A 22,717-nucleotide genomic window follows, 5' to 3' on the forward strand; every position below is an offset into this window, starting at 1 on the left:
TGCACCTCAGGTGTGGCAACATTGCTGCCTATAGCTCGACCATGAGCAGAAAAAAGCCGACGTGACCAATTTGGTAGGGATGCAATTACATGATATAAAGCAGTGGGAAAATACAAGTGAATGAAAATGACAGTTTTATACATACAGATGAAACAGCAGATGTGTGGGAACTGACATTACCAAGCAACCGTTCCTCTGTGAACTTTGTAGTTTTTAGTTTTGCAGCTAGTTAGGATCCTCCAGAGCTCAGTGTGACAGAGGACCTACTGGGAGTTGAAACAGCTCTCTTGGTATCTCCTCTCAGTGATAAATGAACTGAGCTGCTGCACGCTTATAGTGTGAATTAAAATTTCACACACACATACTCTCTCAAAAGACCCTCACACGCTGTCCTAAATATGCAATAACACACTCCTGAATCCCTCTGCAGGTCTCTGCACATCTTCAAAGAAACCCTCAATCTGCTTAACGCATTTTACCCCCCCCCCCCCCCCCACACACACACACACACACACACACACACACGCGCGCGCACACTAACACATGGCCGTACAGCACACAAAAGAACACAATCAGACCCAGAGCACACAGATCAATGCAAGAATTGGGGAGACTTTGTGATATCCTGTTACTTTCAGTGAAGGCCATACCCATGAAATTCATGAAGAGGAGACAGAAGCAGAGATGGGTGTGTCGAGTGAAAACACACAGTCGCTCAGACATCACAAGAGAAACACACACAAGTGAAGGGAGAGTGAGGGGGTGAAGAAAATGGGCGTGTGTTTGTAGGTGTGTGTGTGTGTGTGTGTATGTGTTTGTGCGAAAGAGCGAGTGCGAAGGAGACTGAGTGCATAGAGAATTGAGTGCAGTTAGTAGTGTTTCCCCCTCGGCTGAGGCATTAACAAGCCTATAATGGACCCTCTTAAAAAGACGACTAGGATCTCCTCCAAAACTAACTGATTTAGAGTGGCCAGGGCCCCCATGGGCAGTGGCCAAGTCCCCCTCTGTCCCTCCCCAGCCCAGCCACAGCCATCCCCGGTGGCAGGCGGCACAGACACACATTGTGTTTGTCTACTGAACCACAAGCAATAGCAGTTTATAACACAATAAAACACCATGAGGAGGCATTAATTGGATATAATAGCCAGGGAATGATTTAGATGATTTAACACCTTTTTCCAAGACAAGTACATAAAAGAGAGAGAAAAGGAAGAGAGGAATAAAAGGGAATTAGAAAGGGACTTACACATCGCTTCCGACTTCAAATGTTAGCCTGATCCAACTCCACACAAACTCACACACACACACACACACACACACACAAACACACACACACACACACACACACACACACACACACACACACACACACACACACACACACACACTCTCACACACATACAAATAAAGAACACAAATGCAGAGGTAAACACACACTCACAAGTAGCAAGTTGTATATTTTATGATGCTGTACAGTCTATATAACACATGTAAAGCCAGCTCTATCTAATTTAGATTTAGGATCAGATCATAAGTTTATACACTGTTAGCAACTTAAGCTATTGCCATTTAGAATGCAAAATAATGGTAAATAATCAATATATTTAACAAGTGAAATAAAATCATCTGCTCTGTTTACGTTACGGTGAAACCAATTTAATATTTATGTTTTCAGTAATTTAGTAAATCCTTGAATTTATGACAATACTCAGTCCATCACAGATGTAGCTGATGCTGATAAGATATGACAGGCTAGCTGGGAGAGAAAACACACCCACGTAACCTCTTTATTACCCATCGATGTTCCAATGGCCGCATTTTATTGACAAATATAGCTCAGGAAAATAACAGACTCTAGATTCTCACAGCAAATTATCTTCGAGACCCGCTCGGTAACCCTTCAAGATATCCCGTCACCTTATCTCTTCCTCACCTCCCCGTCTTTTCACTCCACACACAGCTGAAAAGGACCAGGGCCTTGCATGTATGTACATAATTGGCACTTTACTGTCATATCAAATTCATATCAGTGCAGGGTCTTGGGCTGGGAAGAACAATGAGGGCCAGACAAAAGCGTGGCTCAGTGCTCTGAGAGTCGCCCTGATAACCACAGCATAGGCCGGTCAATAAAACCAATCATCTCTAATCTGCTTATGGAGGACTAAACAGTTCCCCCAGATACTCCACAATGCCCACTAGACACAATGCGTGCCGCACTGTACCAATATAAGGACCGCGCCGACAGGGAGGAAAACAATGTCTGAACTGTAACCTCAGTGTGCGACCTCATCAACCTTATCTTCAGCAGCCTTATTGTCATCTAAACATACAAAGTTATTATAAATATGCAATTAGGTAAAGTTTTTGGTGCTTTATGGCTACATTTAGAAAAAAAATGCCTGTTTGATTAATACAGGCTGTGATATGATGTAGAGTTTTGACATTTTAATTTCTAAAAATAATGTTTCAAGCAAAGCATTTAAATAATAAATATTAAAATAGCTAGGGTATTTTCAAGTGTGTAGTGGACTAGCATTTTCTGTTTAGGCTGCATCCTCACATTGTCTGCCCTTGGTTACAGTGATGAAGAATGTAAAGAAACACCTTCATCTCCTAGACTCCATCCTGCTGTGTCTCTAAAAGCATCTCCTACAATAAAAAACACAGATGATCAAAGGTCAGACAGAACACTCATCTTTTAGCATTTAGCTTCCCAGGACCACCCCTCTGAATTTCAATGTTACAACAATTCTAAAATGTATGTTATTTTGACCTCAGTACCTAATATACACACACAAAAGAAATATGCATTAAATTATCTAAAATGTTGGATTTGGTCACATTTCTATAATGCTCCTCCATCAGCCTGTCAGTGGAGTTGCCCCAGACTTGAATACAGCTGTATGCAAAACCTTTCTGATGCTCCAACGCCCAAACCTCTCGACTGGGGTCTACCCAATCTGCAAAAAAAAAAGTGTGGGGGATGGGAGAGGTCACCGAGGTGAGGCTATACGGTTAGTGTAGCACAATCCATTTTTTTTAAATATATATATAATGCCAAATGTGAAGCAATGCACAAAATGTATGTCAGCCAGAGAAATAGACAGAATTCCAAAATAAAATTAATGAGAAATAGAAACATATATATGTACTGTATATGAATGCAGGCGAACCTTTTAAATATAATTATAATACATTCTTTGTAGATTGTCATGTTTAAATTTCCCATATAATGTGTGACAAGATAGCTACCTTTATCTGTCTTTCGTCTTCCTCCATCTTCCTCTCTTTCCTTCACTCTCTCCCTAATGATGTTTGGCTGAGGTGTGGGTTAATTGCAGGGTTAAACTGACGGCATAGAGGAGTGGTGTGCTGTGAATATGAGACGAAAGCGAGGTTTAGCCACAGCGTGCGGATGAGAAAAAGCTGTGCGTAGGTTTTTTATTGAATTGTTGCAGGTTTGCGTGTGTGTGTGTGTGTGTTTGTGTGTGTGACAGAACCAGAAAGAGTAATATAAGGACTGTGTGTCTTTGTGCGACTCCACATGCACTCATAAAACAGCATCAGCTGGGCATGAATGAGCATCAGTAAGAGCAACGCATTAAAGGGAGGTTAAATGAGCGCCTTTGTTTTCATGTGAACGACTGACATGCAGGATTTGTGTAAAATTCACCTCAGCATCACCTCTGCTCTCTGTCTCAGTGGAATACAAAAAAAAGTGTCTTTGCTGCCATGGTATTAAACTTATTGACTTGTTTTACAACAGCTAGTAATGAATATCGAATATATGTGTTCTGTTCAGGAGTCTATTTCCTCTCCAAATTCCTCGAGTACATGACTGAGGAGCAGCTTCATTAATGTACAGCCTAATGATCACATGAATGAACCCGTAGAATGCATGTATGTACTAAAGACTTATCTAGGCAGACATACGCTCAAATATACACTGCTGGTCAATTTTGCACCACTGATGTACCATTCTGTGCCCTTCATTCACATAAGCATCTTCACACGCATAAGCATTAGGTGTTATCAGCAACACCACTCCAATCTAAATCTTTATAAAACCATCAATTCTAAGAGGTATCGATTCCAGGCTTCACTTTCTTGTCAGTATATACACACATGCATATTCAGATAAAACGTGTTTATAAACACACAAACACACACACACACACACACACACACACACACACACACACACACACACATAAGGGAGAGTTCAAGAAAGATCTGAGATTTGAGGCCTTTCAAATGTACAATAAACAAACTGAAACAGACAAGATAATGATCATTTTCTACTGACTGTGTCACAAATCGATCAACGCAAACAGCTCATGACATTTATCAGAGTGAGTCAAGGACCTCCACATTAGTACTGATGCTTACCTCGCCTGGTCAAGTGGCTCAACAATATTGATATTCCACAAAGTAAAGGACAAAAGTCATTTGTGTATAAAAACATCCAAATGAGGAATTGCTGGAGATGCTGTGTATAATATAATCATTTAAGGAATTATGCTTTGTGTTTACAACCTGCCTGTATGTATGTGTGTGTGTGTGTGTGTGTGTGTGTGTGTGTGTGTGTGTGTGTGTGTGTGTGTGTGTGTGTGTGTGTGTGTGTGTGTGTGTGTGTGTGTGTGTGTGTGTGTGTGTGTGTGTGTGTGTTTGTGTGCGTGTGTTTTTGTGTGTGTGTGTGCGTGTGTGTGTTTGTGTGCGTGTGTTTGTGTGTGTGTGCATGTGCGTGTGTGTGTGTGTGCGTGTGCGTGTGTGTGTGTGTGTGTGTGTGAGAGAGAGAGAAAAATAGTAGATGTTTTATTAAAATAGTAAATAAACAATGTAATGTATAGATGCACAGAGAATGTTAGAAACTTAAAATTAATTTAAAATAATATACAAAGATGCCTGGAATAACATTTACCTTATGCAGACCATACAAAAATGTATGGTAAATTTAAATAAATCATTTTGTAATATTTATACATCAATATAGGCTTACCTGTGACCATATGGACCACATTAGCTTTGCTGACACCCTAAAAAAATAAACAATGTGTGGTTCATCCTGAGAGCAGGTGCAACACATTGTGCAAAGTTTTCTTCAAACTTCCAGCTTCCAACTCTTTCTCTACTGTGTCTGCTGTGTGCATGTGTGTGTACAGGACTTGGTAATAGTCGATTTGCACAGTGTAATATAGGCTGGTGTTTGTTATATCTTGCCATATATTACCATTTCTCCTTGGAGGGGCCCCTTGCATTCAAATCAGCGGCCGGCTGCGTGATCGTAGAGGACAGCTTACTAGGCCCCTTGAATTGTTCACCAGGAACAATGGATTCCTTTGTCAACGTGTTTCTCTTTCTCTCCCTGGACAATACTGGAGGGTCCTTCTGGCTCTCTGCACTTAAGAAATGTTTGCAAAATTACACCTCTTTATATGCCTCTCAAAACAAGTAGCAGTGCCACTATAAAAGTGTGGGAGGTTTAGGGGAAAATGCACCGGAGATTTGTTTCTTTTCTCTTTGATGAACTTGAGTCAATGTTTTAAAGGGAATTTCCTGCATTTAAGAATAGCTTACCAACACCTTTGTTTTTGTTTTCTGGAGCCCTAATTTGAAATGGTTTAGCCTGCTTAGCTGAAAGTAGTGCCAAATAAAAAAAATGGAATAAATAGGCTAATCACTAACTACCAAAATGATGTTAAGAAAGGAAGGGAAACTCAGCTAATTATTATAACGCAACTTATATCTCAATTAATATAAGATGTCAAAATAACGGAAAACTGTCACCAAAAATGGTATTCGAAAAACGTTTCTGGTCACGTGACGAAGGTAGTGCATTTGGACTTGAGTGTCACTTTACTCTTTACTGCGTTGCAGGAGAGTCCCGTTATAAACTATAAGCTGTGTATCTGCATAACGAGCTTATAGTGCGGAGCTGCCCACCGGGCCGCAGCGCTGACCTACCTCCTCCTGATGAATAGGCCCATAAGCAGATGCCCAGCTGTGCCTATTCGGGCCTTCAACAGCATTTCGGAAATCGGTATGATTTCCCTGGGAAAGTTGGCTCTCCACACCGGGCCCATTTTTCCGACAAGGTCAACTATATTTTTCTATTATTATTATTGTTCTTCTTATTATTATTATTATTAATTTATTTGTATTATAATGTGTTGTAGTATTAGTAGTATATACGTCTCTGTGTTCTATAAGTTATTCAAATAAATTCAGAAAGGTGAATTTGCGTATAGACATGACGGAAATTAATTCAAACTGGCTAAGATAAACTGATGTTTGTTTTTGTGTTTGCAGGTGAATGGCGCAACATCAGGGTTGCAGAGCGGTTTTTAAAAAATAGACTATTCTTATTTGTGTTTTTTAGACTACATAATTGTATGTGTCCTTCCCTTACAAAGGGTGCATGCTCCACGGTGTTTAAAAGTGTATTGCTTTAAATTAAATTATAGTTTACATCTGTGGTGTGATTTTGCTCACAGAGAATGCACCAAACTTCCCCGGAATACGCTGAATTGTGCGGAGTCCTGGGTGAGCCTGGCCCTGCAGCTTACATCTGTGTGTGCAGCTGTTTGCGCCAACTTTGGAATTCATGGCGCATTCATTTTGGGGCCTACACCACAAATGAGTCCGTTTTTCCCCCGCATGTTGCATCACCTGATTTGAATTTTTTTAAACGGTCAGCCAAGTTTCACCTGCTGCAGACAAGAACCCAGGCTCCCACAAACAGGCGGGGAGAGAAATCCTAAACATACATTTGTTTTGAAATGCTTTTGGTAATATCCAACACTTAAACTCCCCCGCAGCACGTTCCTTAATATAATTCAAATGCACGGGAATATTTTCCCAGCGTACCTCCAAAGTCCAGGGGCCGCAGCTCGCTCAACTGGGGTCGACTCTCCTCTCTCTTTTGTTGGGGGCTATTGTGGGGGCTGCGTGTTGGGATTGGGGGTGTAATGAGGGGGCTACGACCCCCCGATGGGGGTGCATTTGCTGTCCAAAGACCGTTAGACAGTGGCTGAATGAATGGGGCCTGAATGTCATTGTAATGCACAGGGACAACTCCCCCTTCATTCAGCTTAAGATGTGGAGGCCGCTCAGCTCGGTAGAGGGAGAGATGAGGGGAGAAAAAGAAATTCAATTCACGCTCTCTCTTTCCTTCGTCGTGCATGTGGAGGCACACGGAGGGTTGTTTCCACTCAAGTTAGGCTTTATGCTGCTGCGTTTTTCTGCGGATGAAGAGCTTGCGGTTTCACAAAATGGAGAGAAGATGTGATCGAGCCACAGTGCATAGATGGAGGATATCCGCAACGACGAGAGTAAGACACAACAAAGGATTCTGAGTCCAAGCCAGCGTGGATTTATCAGAATAGGCTATATTTGGAAAGCGGACGCTTCTCCCGTAGCAGGTGGCCGCTCGCTCTGCATGCTGGGTTCTTAACATTTTCCTTATTTTTGGCAACAGGGAACCAGTAGACCTATAGGCCTAACAAATGACTTGCAGCAGCGAATTGACTTGCATTCATGTGAATGCAGGAAGCTCGTTTTGAGATGTAGATTGCGACAGAGGCTCAGATGAGACAATAGGCACGCCAGTTAAAAAAGTTAATAATTGCATTTGTTTGGAAAAAGAGTACATTTGCGTTTCTATAGGCTCAGTTATCGAGAGTGGAGTGCAGCGGTTTCATCCTAAACACCGCTGAAGGTTCCTCCTCTCCATCCCTTTGTTCAGCCAACAGTGGGAGGTATAGAGACAAGCTGGAAGAAGGGAGAAACATTTGAAAATCCAATGGCATTTTCTTCCCGGACAGAAATCGATATATTCCTATAGGATTTGATTAGAACGGCAAATGCATTATGCATTATGTAGATTTATGGCAGTGTTAATAGGAGTTCAAATTAATCTAAAATAGGTTGAATTACACAAATTGGGTCAACTTGCGGAAACACTTTTTTTTTTCAGAAAAAAAGAAGGCCAGGTATCTTAACTGACTCTTTATTCTAGTGAAGAAGATTTAAAAAATCATGAAATCGAAAATGGACATCTGAACCCTGACATGGAAGCAGTAAGCAAAATACCTGCTTTTATAATTTCCAAAATATAACCACAGAAGAGCTGATGCATATTTAGGCCCGATGTAGGTCATAGCACCACAATGGCAGACAAACGATCAGGTCAACACTTCGGAAACCAATAAAATAATTGTTTTTAGTCAATAGTCAGGACCTACAAAGAGACTACTATTTTTATAATAATTTTTCATAATCAATTAGTTCTCCAACATTGTACTAACAGTGGTGAATGCTATATATTACATAATGTACACATTAATGGAACATGCTGTGAAATTTAAAAAAAAATGCATCACATATAAATAGCATTTTTATAGCTTCACCTTTTACACAAAATATGTAATGTCACAGCAGCATATGGTATTGGCTAAGACCATCTAGGATCACAGGCCACCGAGAACACAGTTTCAGTAATCTTTTACAGATTGTGATACAGTCCTGTGTGGATGTTCCCCAAAAGGGACAGAGATGCTGATATGGGCCCGTCTGCACCAGGAATGAAGGGTTAATACATTTACCACAAGATAATCAGAAAATCTGTTTCACTTGCAAAATAGAATCCATCCACCTTTTGGCCACCATTACACCGTAGCAAAATTTGGGCTTTGGACGTAAAACCTTTATTTGGAAATTAGGTTTGGCTCACACTGGTCACAAAGAGCAGGTCTGAGTTGAGTCTATATCTACATTTTTATCTAGCAACATTTGTAGCAGCATTTAGCCGCTGGTCATACATCTGCCTGGGTAAAACCTTTGTGGTAGTCAGGTGTACACAAGTGACAGTGGAACTCCCATGTTATTTCGGCTTCCTCTGCATGCAAGATTGCATTTGATGCCAACCATCGTCAACAACTTTTATCCGTTAGCATAAACAGTACTCTGCCCCGGTGCATGCATGCATGACGCGTTGCAGAAAGTCAGGTTGGTGGTTTCAAGGACATTGGGGCTGACGAGGATTTGGTTCTAATGGGGGGAGGTGAGGAGATTGTGGGGGGGGGGGGGGGGGGGGGGGCTTGGGCCCCGGGCCATGACGTCATTGTGCGCCCATGTAATCCTCTTGCGCTGAAGCCCAATCAGCAGAGACTCGCAATTGTCTAGGATGGGAAGAGAGGGGCGCTCTAATCCGGGAGACAGTGGATCACACAGCCCGAGAGAGAGAGAGAGCGAGAAGAGCGAGAGAGGGGGGTATGCATGCAGGGCTGGATTGTGCCTGAAATGGGTCAGATTAAAAAGACACAAACTAAAAGGAACCGACTGACTCTTGGTGGAGAGAGGACCTTTCTGAAGACTAAGAAGCAAATTTTCCCACCTGAAACTCGAGAAAACCAGCCTGCTGACTAAATGAGCTTTAGGGACATGCTAGAGTGCTGTGTGGCGCATAGAAGAACGACATGCCTCTTTCCAGATATACGATAGTCTGATGTAAAAGTAGCCTTCTGTAGTTTGTCAGCTGCATGAGAGGAGAGAGGAGGCATCGCGCGTTTTGTCCGAGGGCGTTGATCGTGGACAAGTCGGGGAACTGCATTCAAGCCAAGTTAAATGGAAAATACAGTACTTTTCGCTGTGGGATGTATGACTACAAAGAAATAGCCTTGTGACGTGCTGATTTTTTTTCCACCGTTGTCTTTGTGTTTTGGGTCAGGCTTATGTTGTAAATTGAGTGGGGTTTTGAGGAAGGACAAAGCGAGAAAGATGTCATTCTATCCGAGGTGAACCTGCAAAGAGATGCGTAAAAGACGCACTACCACAGAATTTGAGAGTGGAGGGGTTTGTAAATGCTATGCTAATAACAAGGGTTTTCCTGTGCACGCTCTGTTTCACATCCTTTGATTATGGGCCGTGTGCTGATGGGGTTAAATGCCGAGCTGTGGCGCAGTGATATCAATATTTCTTTGCGTCGAATCCGAAGAGGCGCAGGAGAAGAATGTGGCCGCGCGCGTTTTTGCTGGTGTAGGCTATAAATCGGCTTTAGATTTGAGTATCTGCATGCATGCGAGTGTGTATACGTGTGTGTGTGTGTGTGTGTGTGTGTGTGTACGCGCGCGATTGTGTTGCAAAATCGGCTTTAGATTTGTGTACGCGAGTGTGTGTGTGTGCGCGCGTGTACGCCCGAACGCGCGCGCACGGAAACGGGAGCTGTACTTAAATCGCAGTCATGCAGTCTTGTGTCCTCCTTGGCGGCAGATGCTGGAGGTTTGAGCGTGTGGAAGTCAGGCAGGGTTGGAGGCTGCTGGCTTGGCTTCATTCTGCACCCATGAGCGGGGTGAGAAGGCGACTTCTATGAGGGTTGTCACTCTGCGTGTTCACAGCGGACCTTGATTTAATGTCCATACAATTAAGGCACGCGGTGAATGCCAAGAGAGGAATCTACACAGCATCATGCTTCACACTTTGATCTCTCCGTTGCTTCATCAGGCCGCAGGCTTTAGATTACTACTTTGACCCTTCATGTTGAAGAAACCAGGCCCCGGCTGCCAACCATAGCAGCGGGATAAACCTGACTGCTGTACTGTCACTCAACTGCGTGTGCCTGTGTGTGTGTGTGTGTGTGTGTGTATGTGTGTGTTGCTTTGACTGGGTGGGCGCAATGCGTACTTTGATAGGCAATCGCAGCCTGAAATGAGGTTACCAGCAGTTTACTTTTACATCACTTCTTTAGTCATATATGTCAAATCTGACTTATCAAAAAAAAAGCGTTAAAAATGCCTCGCGCAGAATACGACGCAGGTTTACGAAAACAATTGGACTGTCGCCAAGTGGGGTCAACGGCCTACCTGTCTCTGGGTTTTACCAACATAGCGTTTTTTGCGGGAGTCATTTACAATTATGGTATTCTTTACGGCATCTTGTATTTTGTGGTAAATCTAGGACCTAGCTGGCGAGAGGCTTGCTTCATTTTTAAGTACGCAGTTCGGAGTAATATCAGTTTATTGACAGGTCATATGGTCAATCAATTTAAAAGTGGGAGACTTGACCTTAATATAAAAAACAATCCATCTGAAGTCGACATTAAAATATAGACTAAACCTAGTTACGACTAAACCCATTGGCTATTAGTTCGCTTCTGAATGATGCATCGGCCGCAAAGCCTGTGTGCAAATCAACGAGGCAAACGGTATGTGTCTGATAATGGAACCATCGGCTACTGTTATTGCATTAATGCTAAATCCTCCTTTAGGAGCGGCGCGACTGTCTCTGGAGTCCAGCCTATTACTGTCCTATTGTGACAGAAAATATTTTCCAAAATGTAAGTGGCCTACACTAAGGCTCTATAGGCTCAGCTATAATACATGTTTTGATAAGCAATAGGCCAAACAGCTCCAGTCCAGCACACCTTCACTGTGTGGCTCCAAATTAAGGCCTACAGCAGAGGCTGGAGAGCCTTGAAGGGATACGAACTGACGATGGTTGCAGTAGTCGGATGGAGTCAACATATAGAAATGTAAGTGATTCAATGCCACCTACAGGCGTCCTTCTGACAACGCATGGTTGAGGCTGTAGCTCAGTGTATGAGACTGAATACTACACCAAATAAAATTGAAAAATAGTTAATAAATAGCTGCAGAGTTAGCACAAATGGTCCTTCTAGTTTTATATTGATCACTGAAGTAGAAGATTGTATCAGATTTCGTCCTTCACCGAATTTTCTTGCAGGAAACTTAATAATAATAAATTCAACGCAGAGGAATATGGTTTGAATGAAAAATGAAAGAGAATGTGTTAAAGACCTTGAGTTTCAGCACATATTTTTGAAGCTAGGTTTTTATGAACCAATGAATGAAGCAAGTAGGAACCAATTAACCACAAATAGGATAATTTGGCAAAAGTTGTATTGTCCTTTCACATACACATCATAGGTTCAATACTGCCAACTTTCATGTACCTTGATCATGCATTCCTATATTACAATTGCAAACAAACGTTGTGTTAATATAACCTTAATAGAACTCTCTTTTCAATCAAGAATTTGAGCATTGAGCCGAAAAATAGGGTCTTTGTTTCTAATAGATTTATGCTACATACCGTTGGCTCCAGATTGATCGCAGATGCTGAATTTTGTGTTATTTTCCTGTTTCTTGTCTCAGTTTAATGCATGCTTTGTGATGATGTGACAACAAATAAAGCCTGAGCTGCACTGAGTTTTCTGCTTTTGATGCTCTTGTGATTATTTTATGTGGAATTGTACATGGCAGTCATGCCAGCCTTGCATCATGCACAGTATTTGCAGAACGACATCTGATGTGAAATATTTTCTTACAAATGGAAAATAGAAAATCTGAATCTTCCAAGGAAGGAACTGCCCTGGTGATCTCTAGTGAAGAGGATGGACTCTCTTCGAAGTGTATAAATCCCTGTGTGGGATAACATCCGATTACATTTTAGTCATATCTAAACTGCAAGAAAATCTCAAACACCTTTTCATATAAGATCACTTACAGTGTTTAACTCCAGTGTTCTTTACTCTATTAAGTCACTGACACATCACAGCAGCGGTTCCACCAAATGAGGAAATCAGCACCACGGAGAGCTCCCATCAAGGAAAGAAAAGGAACTCTTGACAAGTGTGAAAATGTCATAAACCTGTGCTGAATACTAATATCTATTTCAGTACATAAAAGAGAATATGTGCAGGGCATCTCAGTTACACACCCCTAAAGCCTAGGTCTTTAAAATTTAAATTAGCCAATAAAATGTCATACTGTGCACTTTGATGGATATGTCATTTTCTATCTATTAAACACACTTTAAATACTGTAAACCTTTATCCCAGGCAGCAGAACTCCCATGTATCCATCATATTCTGTTGTAGGGCATGGAAACGGAGGTCTGCTTTGATAACAGTATTTACAGATACAAGGTCAACTGTTGGTAACATGATGAAAAAACAAAAAGAAACAGTTCCAGCTGCAAAAACATCTCAGTGACATTTAAGCACTTGGGCTGCCGCACAGAGCTTCCTCTCTTTGTAGAAGTTCACTATGGGTGTCCGTTTACTCTCTAACAAGTAATTCATGAGATCGAGACAAAAGTAATTTCTGAATGGACAGTTTATTAGGCTTGATTTTTTCTATAAAGAAAAACCAAGATAGATCTTTTGAACAAGTTATACCCACTACAACTGTGGTCTATAAGATAATCAATGTTGATTTAATATTTCATGTCATTAATGCTTTTGTAGTGTTGATACATATACTTTAAAGGCTAACCAGACATCCCTCTATTGCAAAAACATCTTCTGACATTTATCATTGACGTGCAAGTGAGCCCTGTACTGTAATCACAACCAGTCCATGCTCCCTGAGGCAAAGACGGCTGCGACTCGGTCTTCGGTGGCATCCTTTAGCTTTTCACCTGCACCTGACTCTACGCTAGTTGGAGAGAGCGGTGTCGGTGAAGGCAAAAAAGTGAAGGGCGTTCACCGTATTGCTTGGATCAACCTAGCTATTGATTAGTGTAGGTAAAAAAGGAGAGGAGATCCTGTTAGAGGTCAGTATCTAGATTACAAGGGATATACTGGCCAGGTAAAAAATACAATGCAGCTCCACACATCCTGGTTGTGAAACATCCGTTTCGTACTCACACTCAAGTGACCTCAGCAAAGTGCAGAACCTATGCCATCTCAATGCAATAAGGGGTTAAGGTCTGACAGAATAAAAATACAGTAGGTCATATACACTATCTAACGTAATCTGAAAAGACCAAACAAGTTAACGTGACTGAATTCAGGCCACAACTGTCACTATTATCCGTTAGGTTCAAATAATTCAATTAGATAATTGTGATTTGATGAGGTTACCATGAAGCAAAATCAGATTTAAACTCTTACACAAACACACATAAATGCCAAAGATCCCTTAACATGAAAGAGACAGCTGTGTCTATTAGCAGCATTCCTCTCTGCATCATGGTAACCCCACAATCTACAAAATACTGTTGGCAATTTCAAATTAATCAAGAGAGAGGAAGAACCTGCTGATCTCAAACACCCACTGACAAATAAACAGCATTCTGGCTTTGAATGCTCTGAAACAACTGACACAAGAACAGGAGGGGGGCACTGTCCTTTAAAGGTGCAGTAACTTAACATCACCACTCTCATGTAACAGAAAAGCTGCAGGATGGAGAAACATTTTTCAGCAGACTTCCTATATTGCAGCTTGCCATGCATGGGCACACTCATCTATTAGGGACTGATTATTATCATTTTTTTTAAATACTTCCAACCCCCCCCCCCCCCCCCCCCATTTTCATACCTGAAAGTACTTTGCTGTATCATAATCAATGGTTTCAATCTACAACAAACTATTTTTGCAACCAAAAAACACACAGAAACCACTTTTCATTCTTATTTTTTTCTTACTCGATAGTAAATCAGTTACATTAATTTTTAGGTTATACATTTTTAGGCTTTCTCCATGAATATATATAGGCTCCTACGTTAAAGCTTAGCATTACGATCAACATGATAGACTTAGCAAAACCAAATTTGAGGGGACAAAAAAAAAACAAGAGGATTAAGACAGAATGATGGTGAATGGACAAATAAGTGAACCCTCCCCATTTTGTGGAACAACAAATGCAAAAGCAACGCCATTCAATGTAGCAGTTACATCGTTACATAATTCTGATTATAAAACAATTTAAAATGGTGGATGCGACAATTCTCTCAGACTGGGTTGCGTACACAAGCAGAATCTCCTGATGAAACATACAAAAGACCTCAAGACAAACATCAAAAAGAAAGCTAAGCAGAGGTGTGTGAGGGGTGTCAATAGTACAATTTTTTTTACTTCAATGTAAGAGTTCTGGTTGTGGAGGACATCCATAATTTATCTTCCCAGAGGCCTTTGCAATTCCTCCTCAGAAATGTCTCGAGTCCCGTGTGACTTCACACTATCCCTGATTTTTCCAGCAGTGTCACTGTTTGAGCAGTTCTTTTGAGAAGTCACCAATAATTAGAAGAAAAAAACATTAAGGCTCCAGAAAACAGGTTTCTGAAATGAAAATAGTCAGTAGTAAGCCAAAAAAATAGAGATTTCGTCAATCTGAATGAAAAATAGATAAAACCACTGAAGTTTTATTATCGCAGAGTCCGACATTGCCTATGGGATCCTCCAACCCTGTTGGCACAGTTAAACCTCTGAAGCATGGCAATGTTGCCCCCAAATGGACAAATAGGGGCAGGACACATCCGTTCCTGATTGTACTGAAATATAAAGTGGCAGATTTTTTTTCTCCATGGTGCAGTCTTACCCTGATTCAATTGGAAAGAGGTGGGGGTGGGGACAGAAGAGAGATAACCAGTCTGGTGAGAGAAGAGTACGAGATGGAACAGGAAGAAAAAAAATATATTAAAAAAACCTGAACTAAAGAGTGTGGTGGTGGCTAGGTAATACATTAAATCAGCTTGTTATCCCTGCACAAAAAGTGGGTGGTACATGGGGCAAAAAAGCACAAGTCTCAACAATGGCAGAGATTCACCAGGATTAAATAGAAAAAAAATGAAGGGCTTGGTTGCATTTTCATATTCTTCTGTCTCTTAAATCAAAAGTCCTAGTGTAACTGTTGATCAAGCCAAGAATAAAGGTCTTCTATTGTTTATTCCTGTTTTGGCGCTCCTGTTTAGGAAAAACAAAAAACAAAAATAATATTAGACATTCAAACATTAGATAACAGGAAAGTAAACTGCAGGACATTTTGATCAGATCTACATAGTATCTATTCAAATCAGTGTTCAAATATTAGATTATCTAAAATTTCGGCCTCCCTGAGTGAATAACACAATCCAAAGCAACCATCAATAAATGTAAGAAAAAAAAACGTAATACTTGTAGGACAGTCAAGAAAATATGCCAGTTCTTTACCTGATCCAACCGAGAGCGGTTCTGTATAGGAGAAGGTTCAAAAGTCTGTCAAAAGGAGTAAATAAGAGGGAAACAGAGAAAAACAAGAATTATTCTCTCTGACACGAATAAACAGGAAAAAAAGGGTACAAATAAATCTAATAGTGAATATTGCAAAATATATATTTTTGGTATATTAAAGGTAACACAGTAAGATTACTGTGCCCACCTTGCGCACCTCCTCCTCCTCCTCCTGCCTCTTCTCATAATGGGAGAAGTCATCAAAGATGGAGGTGGTGTGTTTGTAGGTGGCGATGATCTTGAGCACCTGCTTGGCCTTCTCCAGAGGAACCTCCTGGGTGTCACGGGAGTTGGTCACTGGCTTGTTGTCATTGTTCTCCAGGCGGATGTGGCGCAGCTGGCTATTAGGCACGTCCTTAACAAACAGCCAGTCCACATCAAACTTGCCCTTCCACTTGTCCTGTGCCCAAACACCAGCACTGGTGCCATAGTCCACTGGTGAACGCATCTCTGCCACACCGCAGAAATGACCACTGCCGTTGACACTGTACAGAAGATACACAGGACCTTTAGCATTCATGGTCCGGAAGGCTGAATCCAGACGCTTGTTGCCGTGCTCCGTGCTGCACCAGATGGAGTACTTGATGGAGCGATGGATATCGTCCTCGGAGTAGCTCTTAATGATGAAAACACGTCCATTCTTCAGGTTCCATTCAAAGTCCTTGGGGTTGTAGCTATGGGAGGCACGCAGCTTATCCAGCACCGGGTGGGACTCTCCACCAGGTCCCTGGTTGGCAGAAGTTTGAGGGCCACTGTTCCCAACCATACCCATCACACCAGTACTGTCATGACTAGGGCCACCCTGCCCATAGACTTGGTTACGGTTGCGTGGGGCAACCCAACGGGTCTGGGGTTGTGGGGGCTGGTTGTGATTTTGGTAGGGCTGAGGTGGTGGTTGATGGTGCTGGTGATGGTGGGGCTGTAAGGCCATAGTCTGCATCTGGGGCTGCAACAAAGACTGGGGAGGTGGAGGCTGCATGGGTCCTTGCTGCATGGTAGCTTGAGGTGGCATTCCATGAGGCAGGCCAAGAGGCTGATGTTGCTGCAGTGGAGCTGTGGCTACTTTAGTCACTGGGCCCTTGTCCCAGGTCCCGATGTTCATGTTGTGTTTGATGGGTGGTGGGGGAAGAGCGCCCCCTGGATTGAGCATCCCTGGCTTTACCTTAGCTTTCAGCTGTTGCGGCTTGGCAGGCTTGCTAGCAATGGCTGCCCAGGAGGTGGGTTTGGGTGGTGGCATTCCAATAGGTGTGGCTCCGTTCCCTGTAGCTGCCACCACAGGTCCACCAATCACAGATCCCACAGCCTTGACTCCTGATCCCTGGCCAGTGACATCCCCTCCGATCTTCAAGCCAACCATACCCTGCTCCAGGCTGTTCATACCTGGGGCTTTGTTTAGGGTATCACTGTGAAAACCTGTCTGACCATCAGGCACCAGTGTGCCCCCCAAGGAGCTGGGGGGGTAGCTGTAGCTGCCGCCATAGGCTGAACTTTGAGTCTGCTGGCCCTGGGAGCCACTTGTGCCCCAAGCAGAGAAGGCAGGGTTTTCAGGGAAAAAATTAAACCTATGGGGGTAGATGCTGCTTCCCAGCCCCCCTGGCTGGCCAAACACTGTGTCTGGCATGAAGTGATGGTCTCCATTACTCAAGGGTCCATAGGGGGTGAGGTATGGAATAGGGGGGTCCCCACCTGTGGACCAGGGAGCCTCACTGAGAGGATACGGAAATCCAATGGAGGGTGCGTAGTAGCTGGACAGGTAGGGGTCGGTGATGGACTGGTAGCTGTTGTTCTGGTTGAATGAAGGTCAGCAGAGTCACAACATTAGCAAGTGACTTACAGGTTGATTTGAATCAGATCTAAAATTATAATAAACCTATCCTAGCCCTATTCTATATACAATCACTATTTTAAATGGTTTTCTATTTTTACTAAACATGAGTGACAAACTAAATGCATCCATTTTATGGTTGGGCAATAATTGAACATGACTTAATGTCATCAGAATACAATTCTGCTTAAACAATCATTAGGTTTCTACAAATGTCTGTAGTAAAAACCTAAAGTTGTTTTAAACATGGCAGGAGTTTTATAATGTTTAAAAGTTTCACACAGTTCAGAGTTTAGATCATCAGTCTGATTTGTTATGAGTGACATGTTTGCCATGTCGGCGCACATTAATAACAGAAATATTTAAAAAATCAATATCACAATTTTCTTAATTGTCTTATGATAAAGATATTGAGCTTTACCTGAGTTGATTGACTAGTGAGGTATGGCTCAAAGTCGTTGTCATGGACAGTCTCCTTCTGATGCAGTGAACCATTTTGCACTGCAACAAAAAGGTATGTTAATGTACATTTAAAAATACATGTTCAGTTTTTGAAGACATGGATGGCAACAGTAGTTGTTCGAGCTAATAAGCTGTGTTACGTTTAAAATGATGTGACCTATAGGCTTGGTTTATGATGTTCTGAAAATGCATATTTCATTTGGTCAGCTCAAACACACCACACAGCAGATTTAATCCAGTACAGTGATTTACTGATGCTCATCTATCAAATCATATGATCAACACACAAATGTAGTATTCAAATGTGTTTGTCCCTCTCGTACATGTTCTTCCAAAAACATTCAAACCTCTGAGCTATGTCATGCCAAGCGAGGCCTGCAGGTGAAGCGAGAGTCAAGACCTGCCTGTCACTCCATCTCCTCCACCAACTGCAGTAAATCAAATATGACTTGAACATCATACAAGATACAATTATGAGGCGACTGCCATAAACGCTAATGTTAGTGAGGAAATGACAATGTATTACCAGTAAATTATTATGTACAGCTGGGGTTAGAGATTACATTAAGGGAAGAGGGAGACTGGAACTATCACAGATATTCTTGATCGCTGATTTAGGTTATACATTCATTTTAACTATATACCTGTAGAGATTAAAGGTGGCTGTAAAACTATTTGGTTTTCCCCCCTTACAAAGGATTCTGTGGTCAGATTGAAGGGACCAGAGCATAGAAACATCAATGGACACTTCTCAAACCACTCAAAACCTTTTTGTATTTGTTGCAAAATACAACTGAGGGACTCCCGTATTCACTGACCACGTTGACTACGAATTTCTAATGCGCACAAATCAATGTTGGCTACCTCTACAAGTAAGGACAGAACAGTGAACCAGTGCATTTTTAGAATATAACTGGGATATCCTCGGAATAAGGATAGACAGTCGATGGATTATGCCACAAGTGAAATTTCTACTAGATTATAACCTGACTACAACCTCCATGTTTGTGAAATAGCATATTACAAACTTTATTACCAAAGTGTGTCCTACTAAAAAGACAGATTTGGGTGCACCATAACCTGAGGAACCATATATGCTACTGGCAAACATTATAGATTGCATCATGAGATGGTATCAGCATTGTGATGGGAAAACTGAGCATAAGCCTCATGGACATCTTCTCATCACAGATACTATCTACAAATTAAAAAAAAAAAAGAGTATTTCCCTCACATGCCACCTGTCCTATTAATGACGTGGTGGATGATGTACTTCAATGTGTCTCACAGTAGCCTACATCTTTCCCAGTATATCACCACTCAATTATAAAACCTCTGACCCTGATATTGTTAATGTCCTACTAATTTATGCAGAACTTGTTCACAATACAGACAAGCAAGTCATTTAAGGAAATATATTAATAGCAAATATAACATATCCCAAAATAATTTCATGTTGTACCTTTTGTTCACACAATATACTATATTCATTTATGTTCTCAAAATCTTGTGTGGCCTGACAGTAGTGTATATTAGAGAAAGATTAAGACTCCATGAATGGCTGTTGTGTGAAGTGTCCAGTATACCAGTATCCAGAAGTGTCCAGTATGCCAGTATACCCAGGCGCCAGACTAAACGTATGTTCAAACCAATTCAGTCCTCTGTGATGCCACAACTCACCTTTAGATGCTTGTCCCTTTGATCTCTGCATCCATGTTGGATCATGCAAAAGGGGGGAAAGAATTGAGAGGACATGGTCATTTGCTGTTCAGAGTGCAGTCTCTAGTGAAAGCAGTGTATTGCAGTGGCTGAACACTAAGACTACTTCCTGAAGAGAGGCAATGCAAAACATTTGCAATGTTACTTTACGTTAAAACTGAAGATACTTACCGTTGGCTATAATAGGTAAAGTAATTTATTCTATGTGTAACATGAGTTAGTGAATCCACCAGCTAAGGTTGGCGTTAAATCACGCACAACTTCGCTAGGTAACGTAAACTAGCCCTCTTAAAAATGGCTTTTAGAAACGCTAATGCAGCGTGTAACTAACGTTTTCCTTAAAAGTCTGAATACATTTCGGCCACCCTATAGAAACAATACTGCTGTTTTTTTTACCACCTTCAATTAAAAAGTTAAGATTGACTGAATAAGTAAGGGTTAACCGGTTTAATTATTTTAAACGTTAGCTTTCACGTATCACACATCTAGGTGGTGAGATTTTCTGCTACGTTGGTGATAGAAACATAAGAGTCTCAGTTAAAGAGGCGATGGCAACATGTTAACGTATAACGTCGTGTGATCTTTCTTAAATGTCCATTAAAAACATTTTTGCCGTTTAACAGAATGTAGCTAACGTTAACATGCACCGGCCAACGTTGGTGGCAATAGCTTAGCACTTCCGAGGAATAGCCGTAGCCCAGTAAATCGTTAGCAGGTAGCTTAGCTTCCAAGCTCTCTCTATTAATAGGCGAGGAAACATCGTTTTTCCTACCTGAGGGTCAATGCTTGTGGCAGACATTATTCATTAAGCAAGTCCCTGGATTTTCACAGAGCCTGAGCTGCTTGTGACTGGATTTCAAGCTCCCGTGAATTTGAAAAGCAAAGTTCACAGCTCTTGTTGCAGTTAGCTATGTGGCTAAGCTGTGCCGCTTAGCGTGTAGCGCAGGCTCAGCTGTATGTTTTCCGTTGTGAGTAACGTAGTCCAACTTCCACAGTTCCAAGTCTGTCGCCTTGGATACCGTGTTCCGAAAGTCCTTGGTAACCGGGTTTTCAAGTTAACGTTATTTGTCGCCGAATTGACCCTTCGGACCTTGAGTATTTCTGCTCTCGGTCGCCTTTTTACTTGTCTTTATAATTCCAGAGAGAGAGACCTCCTCAGTTACGTTAAAGCCCCGTACACTTCCCCAATGGCTGCTGCTCCATCCGGGCTTTGAGCCGCCGCTGCAGTTCGCGTCGCTCCCCGCGGGGTGGCAAAAGTTTGAAGCATCCTTTCTAGATAGATATGGAGGACTAAACATGAATTATTTTAAATTTGTATGTATTTATTAAATGCATACATTCTGAAATTAATAAATTAATAATACATTATTGCATACATAAATGTATAGATAAATAGAATAGTAAATCATGGTATACGTTCATTTCTACATTTTAGTTCATCTACATTTTTTTTTATTTCTGAGTTCATATGTTCATGAGGTCGGAGGTCCCATGTATTCATGCATTTATGTATGTATTTATTTATTTAGTTCAGCATTTATTTATTAATTTATTTGTTTCAGCATAACATTACTTTTCCCTGTATTTATTTATTTAAACATGTATTTGTGCATTTATATATTTTTTGTTGTGACTTAAGTCATGTTTTACTCCTCCATAGATAGATAAATAGATACTTTTTTTTCACTGCACACACACACACAAGTGCAACAAAACTTTGTTTGGAGCAAACCTGAGATACCATAATAAGACCCTATGAGTACAGACATATATACAGTAAATACAAAAATATATAAAGTGCATAAGACAACCCAAAGTTGTTACAGACAGCCTGTCTCTGGTCTGGTAGTGGACTGTAACTGACTACTGCCAACGCAAGCAACTTTTGCATAATAGTTTTAAAGCTTTGTCCTCGTATCATCAAACTATCTGATCATACAAATATAACAGATTAACACACGTCATAAATATTGATACTTTTGAAAAAAGTTTCATCTTACTTTTACTGACATTTGTGCAATTTTGTGCAATTTCTGTGGGTGTAAATTTATTGCCAGGGGAGCGATCAGCAGACTCAGTGGTTTTCTTAAGGGCCCCTTATCAGATACAGTTAACCACACTCATGTGAGACTTACTGGAATGTAAAAATGACACAAGAGAGAAAATGGACTCAGTAAACTCAAGCATTGTAAGTTTAATATCTTAGGCATTATTTATAGTAAAGCATCCACATCTTTGTGGCAGCTGAATCCAATGAGATAGACAGAAAAATTATGGATAGAAATCTAGGTTACTTAGTAAAGGATTTGTATTGTAAATCTCACTGTGTGTAGTCTGGGTGTAAGTTTCTCAGTGCCATGCATGAAGAAGGCTACATAGCAGGTTGAAACGTATAACATATATAATATAATGCAGAATAATTACTGATGTCATGGCAATTTCAGCCAGTCTTGAACCAGTTAGGTTCTGGCCTGCAGAACTGCAATACATTATAATAGTTATTATTATCTTTTACCACCAGGAGGCAGCAACGATGCACCCACAACCCCCTAAACTTTTTCAAAGGTCAAATCCATTATCCTACTGTTTATAGCTATAAAAAAAATCATAGTACTGGCAGTATATAGACAGGAGCAGAACGTTTTCCCATATGCAGCTTAGCTTTTGAGTCATTCTTGTATACTGTATATATAAGATTCAG

At 41.3% G+C, this 22,717-nt stretch overlaps 1 protein-coding gene across 2 annotated transcripts; it reads right to left on the reverse strand.

Moving 5' to 3' along the window:
- Positions 1–14,355: 14,355 nt before the first annotated feature.
- Positions 14,356–21,180, reverse strand: LOC310951534 (YTH domain-containing family protein 1-like). 2 transcript variants are annotated; one of them, XM_083919813.1, is made up of 6 exons: positions 20,789–21,180; positions 19,978–20,002; positions 18,257–18,336; positions 16,168–17,796; positions 15,951–15,995; positions 14,356–15,704 (listed from the first exon to the last, which is right to left on the reverse strand). In XM_083919813.1, the coding sequence occupies exons 1-6, from the start codon at positions 20,813–20,815 to the stop codon at positions 15,678–15,680; spliced, it is 1,833 nt and encodes a 610-aa protein (XP_083775939.1). In that variant the 5' UTR covers positions 20,816–21,180; the 3' UTR covers positions 14,356–15,677. The 2 variants fall into 2 exon arrangements, with proteins under 2 accessions (XP_083775939.1, XP_083775938.1); XM_083919812.1 differs by having other exon boundaries at positions 16,159–17,796.
- Positions 21,181–22,717: the final 1,537 nt, after the last annotated feature.

The sequence above is a fragment of the Echiichthys vipera genome, assembly GCF_963691815.1.
Source record: "Echiichthys vipera genome assembly, chromosome: 9".
Taxonomy (NCBI): domain Eukaryota; kingdom Metazoa; phylum Chordata; class Actinopteri; order Perciformes; family Trachinidae; genus Echiichthys; species Echiichthys vipera.

Bases quoted from the DNA above. Each gene is read 5' to 3' on its own strand.
- LOC310951534 (XM_083919812.1), bottom strand. From the start codon at position 20,815: ATGTCTGCCACAAGCATTGACCCTCAG. The intron at 20,003-20,788 runs GTAGGAAAAACG...ACATGGATGCAG, and splicing joins CCACAAGCATTGACCCTCAG to AGATCAAAGGGACAAGCATC. The intron at 15,705-15,950 runs GTAAAGAACTGG...TTTCCTAAACAG, and splicing joins ACCGCTCTCGGTTGGATCAG to GAGCGCCAAAACAGGAATAA.